Source organism: Chlorocebus sabaeus, chromosome 23 (genome assembly GCF_047675955.1).
Source record: "Chlorocebus sabaeus isolate Y175 chromosome 23, mChlSab1.0.hap1, whole genome shotgun sequence".
NCBI classification, from domain to species: domain Eukaryota; kingdom Metazoa; phylum Chordata; class Mammalia; order Primates; family Cercopithecidae; genus Chlorocebus; species Chlorocebus sabaeus.
This window is the reverse complement of record NC_132926.1, coordinates 2,031,255-2,049,988: the sequence shown is the minus strand read 5'-3', so window position 1 is coordinate 2,049,988 and position 18,734 is coordinate 2,031,255. Positions and strand designations below refer to the sequence as shown.

The 18,734-nt window shown below is 50.2% G+C and overlaps 1 protein-coding gene across 1 annotated transcript in view; it reads right to left on the bottom strand.

Moving 5' to 3' along the window:
* Window positions 1-8,877: 8,877 nt before the first annotated feature.
* Window positions 8,878-18,734, bottom strand: part of RASGEF1C (RasGEF domain family member 1C) — a 110,410-nt gene continuing 100,553 nt past the window's right edge. The window contains exons 12-14 of the mRNA XM_008015540.3: window positions 17,255-17,378; window positions 10,096-10,168; window positions 8,878-9,597 (exon numbers count right to left, since the gene is read on the bottom strand). Coding sequence (XP_008013731.3) covers window positions 9,573-9,597; window positions 10,096-10,168; window positions 17,255-17,378 — 222 coding nt within the window. The 3' untranslated portion in view covers window positions 8,878-9,572. The remainder of the gene's footprint in view (window positions 9,598-10,095; window positions 10,169-17,254; window positions 17,379-18,734) is intronic.

The following is an 18,734-nucleotide window of genomic DNA, read 5'->3' as shown; positions in this document are numbered from 1 at the left end:
TCTATTGGTTTTGTTTTGTTTTTAGACACTCCAGCTCTGTCGCCCAGGCTGGAGGGCAGTGGCACAATCTTAGCTCACTGCAATCTCCGCCTCCTGGGTTCAAACGATTCTCCTGCCTCAGCCTCCCACGTAGCTGGGATTACAGGCATGTGCCACCATACCAGGCTAATTTTTTATAGTTTTGGTAAAGATGGGGTTTCACCATCTTGGCCAGGCTGGCCTCAAACTTCTGAGCTCAGGTGATCCACCCACTTCGGCCTCCTAAAGTGCTAAGATTACAGGCAAGGGCCTCCGCACCTAGCCTCTCTATTGTTTTTTGAGTGCCCTTAGCCTTGAACTTACCTACACTGTGTTCAAATAAAGGCAATTCCTTTGGGGAGAGCTTAGACGCTGTCTGCCCTGTGCCTTGCCTCTCCTCTCCTGGGCAAAATTCCTCAGTCACTGCTTCACTGTGGGTGGTAGGGACAACGGCCTACTTTCTCAGAGTGACACCCTTGCTTGATGAGTGGATTGGGTGGGGACTGTAGCCTCTGATCTTCCTGGCTTGCCTCTCCCAGCGTGGAATTTCCACCCTGAGTGAGCTGGAGCCAGCCTGACTCGGTGTTCTCAGACCGAAGTGCCCAGAGCAGAGTCTCCACTCTGCGATGGAGGGGCTGGCTGGAGGAAGGCCCTGACCTCTCTGCTGTGCTTGCTCAGGATTTAGCTTTGGACACAGAGCTGGGTGGTGTGGGCACAGACGCTGGCAGCCGCCCGTCCCGTGGAGGTCTGGTGGCCTCGCCTGGGAGCTCTGTGTTGTTGGCTGCTCCCACCCGGCACAGAGCGTTTGTCACTCTGAGCTGAGAGTGATGAGTGAGGAAGTGGTAATAGTTCAAATGTCATAGTGCTCACTGTTCTTACCAAGCTTCAGTAGGTTTTTCTTGAATCAGTTTTTCTTCATTCGGTCTACGCTTTTAAGACAATTTCCGGGCCGGGCATGGTGGCTCACGCCTGTAATCCCAGCATGGGAGGCCAAGGCAGGCAGATTATGAGGTCAGGAGTTCAAGATCAGCCTGACCAACATGGTGAAACCCTGTCTCTACTAAAAATACAAAAAAAATATAGCCGGGCGTGGTGGCGCATGCCTGTAATCCCAGCTACTCAGGAGGCTGAGGCAGGAGAATTATTGCTGGAACCCAGGAGGTGGAGGTTGCAGTGGGCCAAGATAGCGCTACTGCACTCCACCCTGGGCAACAGAGCGAGACTCTGTGTCAAAAAAAAAAAAAGACAATTTCCGGAGACTTAAAAAAATCATTTTTACCCCTTGCACTCGTTTTGCTGGGAAGGGGGTCCATAGGGCTCCCTCATCTCCTCTCCTCTGCCTGCCCTTTGAGATTCCTACTCCTGATGCTGGGCAAATACCCTTCATCCCCACTGCCCTGAGGAGCTCCCTGGCTCTCCCTCCCTGGCCTGGGCCCCAGGGCGTTTCCTCCTCTGGGAGCTGTGTGTGTCTGGGATGCTATTATTTTGGAGGAACATCACATTTGAGAGAGACCCACCTTTCCCTGTCTGTGTCCTCCCCTTGCCCGTTTTCCTGCTCAGTTCTCTGGGTGCAGAGCTCTCTTGCTAGGCTACAGGCCCTCTCATATTTGGGAACTCTACCCTACCCCCTACAGTGATTTACTGCACTTTTTGGTTGTAAAGTGTTTTTCTGGGGGGATGGGAGACAGGGTCTCATTCTGTCACTCAGGCTGGAGCGCAGTGGTTCAATTATAGCTCACTGCAGCCTTGAACTCCTGGGCTCAAGCTATCCCCCCACCTCGGCCTCCCAAGTAGCTGGGACTACAGGTGTGTGCCACTATTCCTGGCTAAGTTTTAAATTGTTTGTAGAGACAAGGTCTCACTATGTTGCCCAGGCTGGTCTTGAACGCCTGACATCAAGTTATCCTCCTGCCTCCCTAAGTGCTGGAATTCCAGGCATAAGCCACCATGCCCAGCTTAAAATCAATTAAAAAAAAAATCAAAGTAGTACTTAAAAATAATTTAGTGTAAAAAGGCTTTTTAACAGAAGCTACCATTCCCACTCCCCTTCCTTTCATATTTTCTGTTTGCCAGAGGCACTCTGTGGTAAGGATCAGGACAGTCACGCCTGCCAGCTCTGTCTCCGTTCGGGCTTCTCCTGGAGCCCTGTCCTCCCACTGGCTCTCATCTGCTGGTGCTGAACAGAGGCTGTCTCCCAGGACTTCCTGTTCGCTCCCTGCGTTGGGTCTTGTGACTGCTGACCCACATCATCTTTCTTGGTTTATTTCCTCATTTTGGTGGCATACATCTCGCTGCAGGAACATAATCCTGACACTAGGTGTTGGCAAGGATTTGTGGGACCACTGAACCACGCTGGTGGGCTGGTCTGTCCATTGTGGGGTGAGGGTGCCTTTCCACGTCCGTACATGAAGCATCCTTATTACAGCTGCGGAGTGTTCCATGGGGAGACACACGGGGATGTATTTTCCCAGCTTCCTATTTATGGACATGGGTTGTTTCCAATCTTTTGCTGTCAAACACTGCTGCGATGAACAGCTGTATGCAGACTTCATTTGCAGGTGTGTAAGGGTGAAGGAAGGTCACTTCGTAGAAGGGACATTGCCATGCCACAGCATCCACATGTTTGTAATTTTGTATTTTTTTGTTTTTATTTTTTTATTTTCTGAGATGGAGTTTAGCTCTTGTTGCCCAGGCTGGAGTGCAATGGCACGATCTCGGCTCACTGTAACCTCTGCCCCCAGGGTTCAAGTGATTCTCCTGCCTCAGCCTCCTGAATAGCTGGGATTACAGGCTCCTGCCACCGCGCCTGGCTAATTTTTTGTATTTTTAGTAGAAATGGGGCTTCACTGTGTTGCCCAGGCTGGTCTTGAGCTCCAAACCTCAGGTGATCCACCCACCTCAGCCTCCCAAAGTGCTGGGATTACAGGCGTGAGCCACCGCGCCTGGCCTATAATTTTGATGGCAACCACCAAATCCACCTCCATGGGAGAGCCTCAATTTACACTCCAAACAGCAATCACAAGTGCTTGTTTCCCCTGCTGTGCTTCAGAACATTACTATTTTTCTGTCAAGCTAAGAGGTAAAAATGGCATATCAATGTGGCCTTCTTTCAGAGAATTTGAACGTTTCTATCACCATGAGCATCTTTTTTTGTTTGTTTGTTTTGTTTTTTTTGAGACGGAGTCTCGCTCTGTTGCCCAGGCTGGAGTGCAGTGCTGCGATCTCGGCTCACTCCAAGCCCCGCCTCCCGGGTTCACGCCATTCTCCTGCCTCAGCCTCCCGAGTAGCTGGGACTACAGGCGCCGCCACCACGCCCGGATTTTTTTTGTATTTTTAGTAGAGACGGGGTTTCACCGTGTTAGCCAGGATGGTCTCGATCTCCTGACCTCGTGATCCGCCTGCCTTTGCCTCCCACAGTGCTGGGATTACGGGAGTAAGCCCCCACGCCTGGCCACTGTGAGCATCTTCGTACATCTTTGAGCCATGTACGTTTCCTCTTCTGCGAACCGTTTCTTATCCATTTTTCCATTGGATAGTTGGTCTTTCCATCTGCTTTGGAATCATCTTCAAGTCGACTTTCATCCCCAACATTTCACTGAAATTCCTTTCGAGGTCACTATTGATGTCCACATTGCCCAACCCACGGGCCAGCTCCTGGTTCTTATTGGACTTTTTAAGCAGCATTTGACGCAGCTGGGTGGCTGCTGCTCCTTGCGTCTTTCTGTGACAGCTTCTGTCTCTTCCGTGGTTTCCTTCTTAACTTTCAGAAACTCTTTTCTCAATGCCCTTAATGGATTTCCTTATTTCTTCAACCTCTAAACATTTGAATTTCCAGGGCTCAGTTACCTTCTTTCTGAGTGTTGCCACATAGACCCTTTATCCAGGTCTTCAGTAGCCTCCTGGCAGGTTCCCTGTGAAGGGTCTCGATGTATAAGATCAAACGATCGACTGTAAAGACATGTTCTAGATGCAGAGGTTGTCTACATGAGTGCTATCGGCCCTTGATTTAAACCAAACTGTGCTCTAAATTGCTGTGTTTCATTTATGTTTCTTTTCTTTCTTTCTTTCTTTTGAGACAGGGTCTTATTCTGCTACACAGGCTGGAATGCAGTGATGCAATCATAGCTTACTGCAGCCTCGACCTCCTGGGCTCAAGCAATCCTCTACCTCAGCTTCCTGAGTGGCTGGGAGCACAGGTATGTACCATTACCACCACGCCTGGCTAATTTTTAAATTTTTTGTAGAGATGGGGTCTCACTATGTTGCCCAGGTTGGTCTCAAACATCTGGGCTCAAGTGATTCACCCTCCTCGGCCTCCCAAAGTGCTGGGATTACAGACGTGAGCTACCATGCCTGGCCTTTGTTTATATTTTAATCCAGAAGGGTAAATCATTATTTAAATAGTGGGGTGCAACTGTCCACAAAACCAATAGCAGCGAGTAATTCATTGAGAAGCTTTCTGCCCCCTATGAGGCACTAGTCTTCCTTCCTGTCTTCCTTCTTTTTTTTTTTTTTTAATGGAGTCTTGCTCTGTCTCCAGGCTGGAGTGCAGTGGCACAATCTTGGCTCACTGCAATCTCCACCTCCTGGGTTCCAGTGATTCTCCCACCTCCGCCTTCTGAGAAGCTGTGATTACAGGCATGCGCCACCACACCCAGCTAAGTTTTTGTGTTTTGTAGGAGAGACGGGTTTTCGCCATGTTTTCACTATGTTGGCCAGGCTGGTCTTGAACTTCTGACCTCAAGTGATCCACCCCCAAAGTGCTGCAATTCCAGGTGTGGGCCGCCGTGCCCGGTCGATGCACTAGTCTTATTGTCCCACCAGCCCTTCAGTGTCAGTCCATCCCGCGTAAGGCCAGGAGCGCACATCTATCTCCCACGGAGGCTGCAAGAAAGGGCTCAGGCTCCTGCTGGTTAGGGGCCTTCAGCTGGGCTTTCCAAGGGCTGGGCTGGGCTGAGGAGCAAATCCACATGCTGGCACAGGAGTAGGACTGTGGAGGCCATTTGTGACGTCTCTGTTATGCAAATAATGTGCTGATCTCAGATTTTTTCGCTTAGTTTAGGTTATAAAAGTGGAAGTGTTGGGTCAAAAGCGATCAGAGATCTTTCTAAAACTGACCATGTTACTGCCACCCCCGAAACTCTTCACTGGCTCCCCTAGAGCCTTTGGGGTAAACTTCAAGCTCGTTGGTCCGTCCTGTGGGGATCTTTACTGCTGGCCTCTGCCGCTGTTTCCTGCCGTTGCTCTCTGCCCTGACGCGTGGGATTTCTGTCTCCTCCTTTGCTGAACTGCTCTCAGCTTGCCCACTGGGTAAAGGTCTGCTGGGCTGTAGTGGGGACAGCTTATGCCCTAGATCCCTTCATTCCACTTAACCTTCCCATCTCTCCCGTCCTACCTGGAGGCGCAGGGTGGGATGCTGAAGACGACAGTGTCAGGCACCCCACCCAGCCACAGGCCAGGGCCCCGCTGTGGTTGAGGGGCCTCTCATCATGCCTTTTGACGTTTCCCTACTGGATCCATCTCCTGGCCTAGGGCCCCAGGACCCCAACCTGAGTCCTGGGGAGTGAAAATGGGGCCCTTTTCACTGAAGACTCTGTGCAGCAGGCCATGAGCCACGCAGCCTGGGTGCCTGGGGATGGAGGCTGGCGTGATAGGGAGTGAGGCCTGCTTTTCTGTATGGCTGGGTATGAGGCATGGTTTTACCCAGCAGGGCCCGCGGAGGGCCAGGGCAGGTGCAGGAGGGGAGCTGGGCAGAGGCAGATTTTGTCTTAAGCATGAATGGGACAGTGCAGGGTCCTCCTGAAACATCAGGGGACACCAGGGGACTCAGGGACCTGCAAAAGAGGAGCAGGCAGGAGCAGAGGAAAGACACATGTCACCGTGTGACTGTGGGAAGCCTAGGTGGCAGCAGAAGCCCCTCTGCTCCACACCATGGTTAGAAGCAGAGCTGTGGAGGCAATGGACCCTGCACGACCCCCTCTCCATGCTGTTGTCCATGAGCAGTTGCTTAGCCTTTCTGAGCCTCTGTTCCCGACTTGCCAAGGGGCATGACGACAGCACCTACCTGGCGGGGTTTGTTAGGCTGCAGGTGAAGCACTGGCCTGAGGCTCGATGTCATGGGGAAGCGTTTGAGTTTCCAGGTATGAAGTATGAGCCTTCAGCTGAGACACATCCCAACTGGCGCTCTTGACTGAGATCCCAGCTGCTCACCTCCTTGACCCATGGGTGGGTGAGTCAGTGATCGGGAGCTGGAAACTGGGGAGGGCATTGCTTGGAGGGTGCTGTGGGTGCACGGGGTACTTCCAAGGGCTGAGGGGGTTGCCCCTCCTGGAGAACCACTCAGGAACCCTGCAGGGTTGGGAGACGCAGAGGCCTGAGGTCTGATGCCTGCCTGAGGGATTTGAAGGATGAGGGTCCATGTCAGCATTTGTTTATCTGTCCCTGAGTTGTTAGGGAAGGGGACCATGACAGTTCCTGGGACAGCCCTACTCACACCTTTGCGATTATCTGGGGTTCTGCTCTGGGGGCTGCATGGGTTTTGCAGAGGGCTGGATGTGGCTGAGTTCCCAGGCTAAGGTGCTGGCCACGATGGAGATGCCTGATGTGGTCTCATGTTGGTAACCTCCCCAGTTCCCATGTTGAAACGGAACCCCCAGTGTGAGGGTATTAAGAGGTGGGGTCTTTTGGGGAGTGGTTAAGTCATGGGAGCGCTGGCCTTGTGAATGGGCTTAGTGCCCTCATAAAAGGGGCTGGAGGCAGCTGCACACCCCTTCCATGTGAGGGCACGCAGATGGCACCACCTGTGAGGGGCCAGACACTGAATCTGCTGGTGCCTTGATCTTGGACTTCCCAACCCCCAGAGTTATAAGCAATGCATTCCTGTTGTTTATGAATTACCCAGCCTCTGGTATTCTGTTCCAGCAGCCAGAACCAAGACACCATTTCCCAAGGAACTGCTTGGGGCGGAGGGCAGTCACCAGTGATGCAGTGATGGGGGGCAGGGGTTTCAGAGAACCCACGGGTCCCCCATGTGAGAATGAATCAATTTGGAACCCCAGCCAGGCCCAGGGCCTCTGAGGCAAGCCCCAGTCAGGGAAGAATCTTCCGGTCTGCAGGCTCCACCCCACCCCAGCTCCCTCCCTGGAGAAGCCTAGGTGGTGAAGGAGAGCCCATGGCCAGGCCCCGCCTCGTGCCTGCGTTCGACTCAGTGGTGTTAGGGGTTCACATCACCTAGTGCCATGCTGCGCTCACAGGCATTAGTCCTGGGCACCACCTGCGCTGCTGACACCTGCCCCACAGGCACAGGCCCTGCCCTGTGGAGCCCCTGGGGGCCGTCCCATCTGGCTGGCCATGACACTGGAGCCAGGACTACAGGAGAACAAAGACGCCTCTGCAGGGAAGGGCCATGAGCCAAGGAGCAGACTGTGTGGCTGTGGGCAAGGCCTCCCTGGGCTCCGAGGCTGCACCTGGAGAAGGAACACCGGGTCTGGGCGGGTCCTCTGAGGGAGCTCATGCCCTCTGGCTGCACCAGGCCCTGGCACCCAGCAGCCGCTCAGAGGGGTGCAGAGCCAGGGTGAAGGCCCCTTGGAGGATCCTGAGGCACACATGTCCTCAGCCTGAGCCCCCAGCCCTGCCTTCTCCACGGCGTTGGCTGTGGGCTGCCTCCTTCCCTCCTGCCCCAGAGCCTCCCCTGCTGGGGTGAGCCTCGGGGCACCCACCTTCACCTGGCCATCCTGATAGCCATCCTGCGCTGGGCCACTGGGGGGCTGCTGTCAGGAATGGCTTCTGGGAGATGGGCCCTGCACCTGAGGCTGCAGCTCTGACTGGATCGACAAGGTGGGGAACGGCATGTCAGGCAGTAGGAACAGCATACGGGTGCAGCCAGGAGGCAGGGACGGTCCCCGCTGACCTCTGCAGTGGGCTTTTCTCATGTTGCCCAAGGGGTGCCAGGGACTGCGGGTGTCAGGTAGGGATGAGGGTGAGAAGGTGGCTCTAACCAGCTCCTGGAACCCCCCAAACTCCTGGGGTTTGGCCTCCAGGGCTCTGCCTGGGCCCTGTGAGCCCTGCCCCCACCTCTCCACGACTTGCCCGCCCTGGGGTCTCAGATGGAAGGGGTGGGCTGGGGGGTGCAGGGCAGATTCTGCTCGGCCCTGATGTGCAGGCCCTGGGCCTCTGCCGGGCCCTTCTGGGCCTTGCTGCGGTCCTGGCTCACCAGGCAGAGTCCCTGAGTTGGCTGAGGCACCGGGGCTGCTGGTGGCCCTGTCTCTGCCTGTTCACCATATTGGAACCAAGTCTAGGACAGCCAAGTCTGATCCTGAGTGGGACCCCACTTCTGAGGGGCCTGACATGGCCTAGAGTGGGCCAGGGTGGGTCAGTCAGTGCACCCCAGTGCTCCCTCCCCAACCCATCCGCACCCCCAGCAGGCCCTGACCAGGAAAGGGGGTGCAAATGTACTCCCTGATTTCCTGACTAAATGACCTTGTCACGCATCAGGTGGGGTCTCAGCTGCTCCCCAGCCCACTGCTTGCTGGCTCAGTTTGTGAGGGGCTGGAAACAGACTGGGTGGGGCTGTGGGAGGGGCCTGCTGGTGGGCTGAGGGGGTTTTACTGGCTTCCTCATGCCCTGCTCTGGACAAGGGGCACCAGGCACAGGCAAGGCTCTGGGTATCCCTCCCCAAAGGTTAGCTGAGCATCCACCATGCACCAGGCTCTGTGAGCACGACACGGGTCCCTGGATGGGAAACGGTGTCCCGGTCCCATGCCTAGAACTGTGGCTACAACATTCCCCGGGCTGAGTTGAAAACCCGCCAGGCATCCTGGCCAAAGGTCATCTCAGGCCGGCGGGTCAGAGACGGATAGGCAGGGTGTACGGGTGTGTTTATAGGGACTAGAGTTTACAAGGGGCTGGGTGGCGGGACTGCCGTGTACACACTGTGACTCCGGGTGTCCAGTTTGTCCTGCTGACCCGTTCCACAGCTGTTATCAGAAAGCTATCTCCTGGGGCCAGCAGCGTCCAGGAAGCAGGTACCTAGGGCTGCAGAGACAAGCTCGTCGGCAAGGCAGGGTGAGGGACCATGGGCGGAATGGCAGTGGCCGCCGGTGGGCTCGGGACTGGCACGGGCATCTCACTTCGCACCATGATGCCTGCTGTGGTTCCAGAAGTTCCCAAGCCACCTGGTGACAGGCTGTGGGTGGTGGCCAAAGTGGCACATGTCACCAAGCAAGGTCTCAAGCTTGCAGTGGCCCCACCCTCTGGGGCAGTGTTGTGTCCTTGCCGAAGATGGACAGACTGACCAGGCCCCACAGTCCTGAAGGCAGGATGTCCCCAAGGCATGTGCCACCCACACGTCTGGAGGCCCTGGGTCCTGCCAGGGCTGAAGTCTCACAAAAGGTCTCCTGTGCCTGTATGGCCACTGTGAGGGGCAGCAGGCCACGGGGTCGGCATTTGCAAAGTAGTGAGGCGCTCCCCCGCCTCTGCCCGCTGGGCCATCCGAGGCAGGGCTGTGGACGGCTTCTGCCGGCTCCATCTCTTCCTCCTCCCTCAGCTCAGCGCTTTCATGTCTTCCCCAAAATAGAAGATCTGCAGATTTAAGCATGTCGGGCAGTGGTGAGAGCCTGGAGCTCCCACCCTGGTTAGACGGCTCTCCAGCACAGCCATCTTCTCAGTGCGCTGAGGAGAGCCGGCCTCCTGCCCCAAGGGATGTTCTGCAAATCCCTGTGGCCAGTCCTCGAAGTCCACTGCTATGGATCATTTCCGACCGCCACTCGGACGTGTTAACACGCTGAGCAAGAAGGAGGTGGGGCGTGTGTCCCACTGTCTGGCATAAAAATATAGACTGGGAGTCCCTGTCCCTGGGACATGCATCTTGACTGCCCACAGAGGCAGCCACCAGCTGTGGAGGGGGGGTCACAGGCTCAGCCTCCTCTCCTCATCCTACGACCATGGCTTGATCCCGCCCCGCCCCACTGTGGGCTGCTCAGGCTCCCAGGAGGCTGATGACCTGGGTATCTCTGAAGCCCCTCGGCCCTGTCCTGGTCCCAAGCAGCCCCCAGGCCCCATCTCGGCACGAAGACTCACCTTAGAGATTTCCATCTCTCTTTTTCTGTTTGGTTCTCTGGGCTCTCACTTTCATAAGAAGCCAAATAAAGACCTAGACAGAAAATGAAGTGAAATTTCACAACTATGGTTGATGGTAACCTGTTCTACACCCAGATGATAATAACCTGTTCTACACCCAGATGATAATCACCTGTTCTACACCTGGTGTATTTGTGTGGGTCTCTTTCTGGGTTCTCTATCCTGTCCCATTGTTGCATGTGTCCATCCCTCCCCTAATACTGTGCTGTCTTAATGACCATAGCTCTATGATATTTGCATAAGGGCTTTTGCTTCTGTGTGAAACTCACTTCAAATGACGTATAAATACATGAGTCTTCATTTCTCTAGAATAACTAACTGCCCAAGAATGCAATGGCTGGGTCATATAATAGTGGCATATTTGGAATAAGAAACTCTTTATCTAGCCCTATATTCTGAGGATTATCTCTTGCTTTTCCCTGCTAAAAGTTGTATGGGTTTACATTTTACATTTTAGTCTGTGATCCATGCTGAGCTAATTATGTGTATAAGGTGTGAGGCTTGGGCTGGGGTTCATGTGTTGGTCTGTGGTCTGTGGATGCCTGGATGCTCCAGCACTGTTTGTTGGAGGGCTAGCTTTCCTCCATTGAGTTTTTTTTTTTTTTTTTTTTTGTCAAAAATCACCTGATATACTTGTGTGGATCTCTTTCTGGGTTCTCTGTTCTGTCCCATTGACCATGTATCTATCCCTCCCCTAATACTGTGCTGTCTTAATGACCGTAGCTCTATAATATCAGCCTTAACATCAAGCAGACTCATTCCTCCCATGAATCCTTTTCAAGATTGTTTTAGCAATTCTAGTTCCTTTGCCTTCCCATACAAATTTTAGGAGAATCTCATCTCTATCTTACAAAGAGTCTTGCTGGGATTTGGGTAGGAATTGCATTAAACCTATACTTAAATTCTGGGAGGAGAATTAATACCTTTGCTACGCAGTCTTCCCGTTCGTGAACATTTTATGTCTCCATTTATCTACATCTTCCTTGATTTCTTTCATCAGCATTAATTTTTAGCATCTACGTCCTGTGCATGTTTTGTTAGATTTCCACCTACATTTTCGTGTGTGAGTGATTGTAAATGGTATTATAGTTTTGGTTTCAGTGTGCGCATATTCATTGCTCATACGTAGAAACACGGTTGACTTCTCCATGTGCATCTTGTATTCTGCAACCTTGCTGAATCCCTTATTAGTTCTAGGAGTTTTTATAGATTCCTTGGGATTTTTTTCCCTCATGATCTGCAAATAGGGACAGCGTTAATTTTTCTTTCTGATTTGTGTGTTATTTCCTGTTCTTGCCTTATTGCACTAACTAGATCTTCCATTACTATGATGACTAAGAGTGGGGAAGAGTGAACATCCTTTCCTTGTTACTGGTCTTAGGAGGAAAGCATTAAATCTTCCACTGTTAAAAATAATGTTTGCAGAAGCATTTCTGTAGATGCAACCTGTCATGCTGATAAATTCCCTTCTATTACTAGTTTCTGAGAGTTTTTACTGTAAATGCGTGTAGAAATTTGTCAAATCCTTTTTCTGCATTGATTAATATAATCATGTGTCTTTGCTTCTTTAGCTGTTTAGTATAGTGAATTACACTGATTGAATTTCAAATATTGAACAGCTTCGCATCCTTGGAATGAACTCACTTAGTCATGACGTATAATTATTTTTATATATTGCTGAACTCTATTTGCTTATTTTGTTAAGGATTCTTGTGTCTATATTCCTGAGGGATATTGGCCTATATTTTCTTTTTTTGGTACTGTTTTTGGTTTTAGTATCAGAGTAGTACTGGTGCCATGGTTTGGATGTTTGTGTCCCTGAAAAATTCATGTTGAAACATAATCCCTAATGCAACAGTGTTAACTAACAGACGGGGTCTGTAGGAGGCAATTAGGCCATGAGGTTCCACCCTCACGGATGGGATTAGTGCCCTTATAAAAGGGCTGGGGGGAGCTAGTCTGGCCCCTTTTTGCCCATCTGCCATATGAGGACACTGCATTTGCCTCTTCTGCCATGTGAGGACACAGCAAGAAGGCTCCACTTTGGAAGCAGAGAGCAGCCCTCACCAGACACAGGATCTGCCTTCATCTTGGACTTCTGGCCTCTGAAACTGTAGAAAAAATATATATATGTTTTTAACTCAGTGGTAAGAAAATGTCTGTTTTTTATGAATTACCCAGTCTAAGGTATTTCGTTATGGCAGCCCAAACTGACTGAGATAACTGGCTTCATAAAATGAATCAGGAGGATTGTGCAGAACTAGTGTTAATTCTTTAAGCGTTTGGTAGAAGTCTCCAGTGTAACCATTTGAGCCTGGAGACTTCATTTTTTGGAGTTTTAAAATTATAAATTCAATTTATTTAATAGTTGTAGGGCTATTCAAATTATCTATTTTATGTCAAGTTGTGGTAATTTGTGTTTTTTGAGGAATTAGTCCATTTCATTTAAATTGTCAAATTCATGTGTATGGAGTTGTTTGTCGTGTTCTCTTATCTTTTCAATGTCTGTAGTCGTTAGTGATATCCTGTTTTACTCCTGGTACAGTAGTCCCCTATTATCTGTGGGGGATACATTCTAAGTCCCCTTGTGGCTGCCTGAAACTGTAGATAGTACGGAATCCTATGCATACTTGCCTTGGATCCCTTTTCCATCTTAACTAAGCACCATCAGTTTGAGATGCAATGGCAAAACTAGCAAGAATTTATTTTTCTTTCTTCAAAGTTTCATGGATGAGTTTGTTCTTACTGTAGATCTTAGTAATCTCAGCATACATTTTTTTTCCCTTAATTTGAGAACTTTCACCTCATCATTTAAAGGGGGTACTTTACAGCTTCTGTTTGCCATATCTGAATTGCCTGCATCACTACTCAGGTACTTTGGGGCCATTAAGAAGTAAAATAGGCTGGGTGCGGTGGTTCACGCCTATAATCCCAGCACTTTGGGAGGCTGAGGCAGGCGGATCACTTGAGGTCAGGAGTTCGAGACCAGCCTGGCCAACATGGTGAAACCCTGTCTCTACTAAAAATGCAAAAATTAGCTGGGCATGGTGGCTCATGCCTGTAATCCCAGCTACTTGGGTGGCTGAGGGAGAAGAATCACTTGAACCAGGAGGCAGAGGCTGCAGTGAGCTGAGATTGTGCCACTGCACTCCAGCCTGGGTGACAGAGCAAGACTCTGTCTCCAAAAAAAAAAAGAGAGAGGTAAAATAAGGGTTACCTGAACACAAGCACAGTGACACTGACAGTTGATCTGATGACTGAGATGGCTACTAAGTGACTAACGGGCAGCATAAATACAGCACAAATGTTGGACAAAGGGATGATTCATGTCCCAGGAGGAAAAGGGTGGGATGACGTGTGATTTCATCACACTACTCAGAATGGTGCACAATTCAAAACTTATGAATTGTTTATTTCTGGAATTTTCCATGTAATATGTTCAGACCATGGTTGACTGAGGGTAACTACAAATAAGGGGGCACTACTGTATTAGTAATTTGTGTCTTTTCCTTTTCTTTGTCAAGAGGTTCTTTGCTAGATGGTGTCAATTTTATTGTTCTTTTCAAAGAACCAGCCCTTTGATTAACTTTATTGTTTTTCTGCTTACGGATTCATTGATTTCTGCCCTTACTTCCTTCCTTCTGCTGGCTTTGAGTTTATTTTGCTCCTCTTTTTCTAGAGTCTTGATGTAGGAACTTACATTATTGATTTGAAACTTTCCCTTTTTTCTAATATATGCATTTGGTGCTATAAAATTTCCTCTCAGTCCTGCTTTAGCTGTCCCACAATTTGATTATATTTTCAGTCAGTTCAATTATTTTTTTAATTTCCCATGAGCCTCTTTGACCCATGGATTATTTATAAGTGTGTCATTTAATTTCTAAATGTTTGAAGAGTTTTCTATTGTCTCAAGCTACTGATGTATAATTTAATCCCACTGTGGCTGAAGAACACAGTGTGTTATGATTTCAATTACTTTAAATTTGTTTCAGCTTGTTTTATGGCTCAGGATATGGTATATATTGGTCTATATTCTGGGGGCAATTTTTAAAAATGTGTGTTCTACTGCACTTGTATGGAGTGTTCTGTAAATGTTGATTAGATCCTGTTGTTTGATGATATTGTTGAGTTCTTTGTCTTTGCTGATTTTCTGTCTAGTTGTTCTATCAATTGTTGAGAGAAGGGTGTTGACATCTTCAATTGTAATTGTAGATTACTTATTTCTCCTTTCAGTTTCATCAGCTTTTGCTTAATGAATTTTGCAGCCCTGATGTTTGGTGGATACATAGTTAGGTTTGCTATATCTTGGGGGACTGACCCTATTATTAATATATAATGTCCTTCTTTGTTTCTGGTAATAATTTTCTTTCTTCTAAGGTATAGTTTATCTGAAATTAATATTGCTACTCTTGCTTTCCTCTAATTAATATTAGCATGCTATATCTTTTCTTCTTCTTCTTCTTTTTATTTTTTTGGGATGGAGTCTCGCTCTGTTGCCCAGTCTGGAGTGCGGTGGCATGATCTCGGCTTACTGCAAGCTCCGCCTCCCGGGTTCATGCCATTCTCCTGCCTCAGCCTCCGGAGTAGCTGGGACTACAGGCACCTGCCACCACGCCCGGCCACTTTTTTGTAATTTTAGTAGAGACTGGGTTTCACCGTGTTAGCCAGGATGGTCTCGATCTCCTGACCTCGTGATCCACCCGCCTCGGCCTCCCAAAGTGCTGGGATTACAGGCGTGAGCCACCGCGCCCGGCCCTTTTCTTCTCTTTACTTCTCAAAATGTCTCTATCATTATATTGAAGTGAGTTTCTTGTAGATAGCATATCGTTGGATCATTTTAAAAAATCAACTTTGTCAATTTCTTTTACTTGGTGTATTTAGACCATTTACATTTAATGTAATTATTAATATGTTAGGACTTAAGTCTGCCTTTTTGTCTATTTTTTTGTTTTCTTTTTGTTCTGTGTTTTGTTCTCTGTTTTATTTTTCTTATTTTCCTGTGGTTTACCTGAACAGCTTTTAGAATTCTATTTTGATTTATTTATAGTTAATTCCTGAAGGATGTTTTCACTGTATATAGGATTCTGGCTTGACAGTTCTTTATTTTTGGCAATTGAAAAATGTGCGCCTGTCTTCTGGCCTCTTGGTTTCTGATGAGAAATTTGACATGATTCAAACTGTTTTTCCCCTATGGGTAAAGTGTCATTTCTCTCTCAGTGCTTTTAATATTTAAAAAATAAATATATTTTTTAAATATTAAGGAAAAAAGGAACCTTGCAGACATGATTAAATGAAGGATCTGGAGATGGGGAGAATATCTTGGATTATATGTGAGGGCCCTAAATGCAGTCACAGGTGTCCTTATAAGAGGATGGCAAAAGGAGATTTGACTATGGTGGAGAGAAGATGATGTGTTGATGGAAGCAGAGATTGGAGTGATGCACTTTGAAGATGAAGGAAGGGGCCACAGCCAAGGAATACAGGTGGCCATGAGAAGTTGAAAAAGGCCAGGAAATAGATGCTACTCTCAGGGCATCCAAAAGAAACCAGCCCTGCTGACACCTTGATTTTAGCCCAAAGAAACTAATTTCAGCCCTCTGATCTCCAGAAGTCTATAAGGATAAATTTGTGTTGCTTTGAGTCACCAAGTTTGTGATTTGTGACAGCACCAACAGGAAACTAATACACTAGTGTGGATTGAGTGTAGTTGTATGGGCTTTGCCTGGGCAACTCAAGGCATTCTCACCATGGCCCTGGGGAGCAGGTTCTCGCATCACCCCCCTTTCCAGATGCTGCAGGGGAGCCTTAGAGACGATGAGGCCTGCTCATGGCACAGCTCACTGGGGTGGGAGCAGCTCAGACTGGTTTATTCATCAGCTGCTGAGCTTCTTAGTGGAAGTTGGGGGAGGTGGCTACAGATATGGGTGAAACCCCCTCCAAAAAGTTCTCAGCTTCAAAATATAAACAGTAAAATGGCAAAGTTGAAAGTATTCAAAAGCAAAATCATTAAAAGATCCTTCTCCCCTATTTTTTTTTTTCAGAAAGTGAAAGTGCTCCCTGAGCCTAAGCGAGGGTCCCTCTGCGCCATGTGTGCGGTGATGAGGAGCCAGGTTTTCTGTGTCCGGAGCAGGCCCTCTCAGGGTGATGTGGCTGGCCACGGGGCCATGCCACCGCAGCTCAAGCACACAGGGCTACTTGCTTCTCTACCACTTCTGCTTCCTGAAAGCAGGGCCCTGGGACCTGCCCCCTTAGCACACTTGCAAGCAAACTTACATCTGACAAATGATCACATGGAAATGCTTATTTAGTGGAGAGGACAGAAATGAATGGCACTCTGGAGCAAAGAGGCCTCATCTCGCGCCTGTGTTTATTACACCAGGACACACGTACACGCCTACACAGTCAGTGCCGTGCTTGGCACTCCCCACGTAAGCTCTGGGAGGGTGATTCTTTTTTTTTTTTTTTTTTTTTTGAGATGAAATCTCACTCTGTCACTCAGGCTGGAGTGCAGTAGTGGCACAATCTTGGCTCACTGCAACTTTTGCCTCCTGGGTTCACGTGATTCTCCTGCCTCAGCCTCCTGAGTAGCTGGGACTATGGGCAGGCGCCACCACTCCCGGCTAATTTTTGTATTTTTAGTAGAGAGGGGGTTTCACCATGTTGGTCAGGCTCGTCTTGAACTCCTGACCTTGTGATCCGCCCACCTTGGCCTCCTAAAGTGCTGGGAATATAGGCGTGAACCACCGCGCCCGGCTGAGGGTGATTCTTATCATCACCCCCACTTTACTGAGAAAAGTGATTCAGACTAGTAGATGGTTCTGATTTAGAATTCCAAAGGTGTCCAAACTGTGTCCGGGGAGAAGCCTGGCCCCAGGGGTCCTTGAGGTCCCAGCCTGGACCTCCTCAGGCCCATCCTGTGCTCCTGGAGTGGCAATGGGCCAGCCAGGGGGATGGAGCCCTCCTTGTTCCCTCCTGGAGCCAGCCCAGGTGGGCAGGGTGCCTCCCTAACCTACCCAGAGCAGGGGTCCTGAATGGCAACTGAGAGGCTACCCCAGGGTCCCGTGGCCCAGCAGACAGGAGGGCTGCAGGGCTCACTTACCATCCTCACTGAAGATGGGGGCGGTGGACAGGTAGTGGGTGATGCTGGGGTCTTGCTCGAAGGGACACTCCACTTGTTTCCAGGTGATGAACTCGCCCACCTGCTTGGCCAGCTCCAGGAATTTCTGCCAGAGTCACAGAGACACAGAATGGAGGCGCTCCAGAGCCTGGAGGTCCCCAGGACGGGGAGGGGCTGGTCTCTGCCAGAGTCACAGAGACACAGAATGGAGGCAACTCCAGAGCCTGGAGGTCCCCAGGACGGGGAGGGGCTGGTCCTGGCAGAGACTCGCTCAACCCTCAGTGACTTTAGGAGTCTGAGGAGGAGCAGGGGGCAATAAATGAGGGCGAGGGCAGCCCGGGCCTGCAGCCTGCATGGAGCAAGAGTAGACACAGTTTTATGTCATCATATTTATTTTTGTTGTTATCCTCTATATATGGCAAGTGATACATGTTTGTTGATTTATGGAATTATGCAAATATATTTAAATAAGTATATTTAAGTAAGACTTAAGTAATTCATTTAAGTATGATTTTATTTAAGTAAAACGTAAACACATGTATTTCATTTTTTAAAAAGCTGCCAACTTTAAACAAACAGCAGTGCCCAGTTGTGAATGGCAGGGACCCCCCGATCTGCCCTGGAAGCCAGGCCAGTCCCTCCCGCTTGCTCCCCAAAGCTGGGATCACACAAGCACCTTGTAGTGTCACCTGTCCCTGGCCTCAGCTCTGAGCATCAATTCAGGAAGGGCAAAGGCAGGGGTTCCCACGCCTGGCTCTGGGCCGGTGTCACCTGCCGAGGAGGATCCCAGTTCCCCGGGGCCCCTGCACTGTCTTGCCTAAGCCCAATCTTGTCTTCATCGCCTCCAGCCTGGGCTAACCTAAGCGGCGAGGTGGCCTCGGACCCGCTAACCAGGCCTGTGGGCAGCAGGTGGCATCTGCTGGGGCGTCTGTGAGGAGGGCAGCTCCAGGCCCAAGGGTCTGGCCATGTGCTGTGGTTCCCACCTGCAGGGGACACTCACAGCCCATGGAGGGCCATGCTGCACCTCTACCCCCAGCCCCTCTGTGGGCTACAGTCGAAGCCCCATCTTACACAGGGAGAGACTGAGGCTCAGACAGAGCAGTGACTGGTAACTGGCCCAGGGCTTACGGCTCCTTGGAGTTGGAGGCTGGGTGGGGCCTCACACTCACTGTGTCACCCACTGCTAAGGCCAACACTAGGGTGGGGCTGGCTCTTAGTGGGAGAAGAGCTCCCTCCTTCCTGCAGACTGGGGGTCCCACTGCTGCCTGGCATGCTCTATCTGACTCAGTGTCTGCCTAGCTCCCCAGCTACTCCGAGACATGTGTGCTGGGTGGCCCCTTTTGGAGCTCAGGATACGGAGCCGGTCAGCCTGGCCTTTCTTCTGGGGAGCTCAGGGACTCGGTGCGGTGACCGAGGATGGATGGAGGGATGCCCAGCCTGCTGTGCTTTGGGAGGCCTGCCA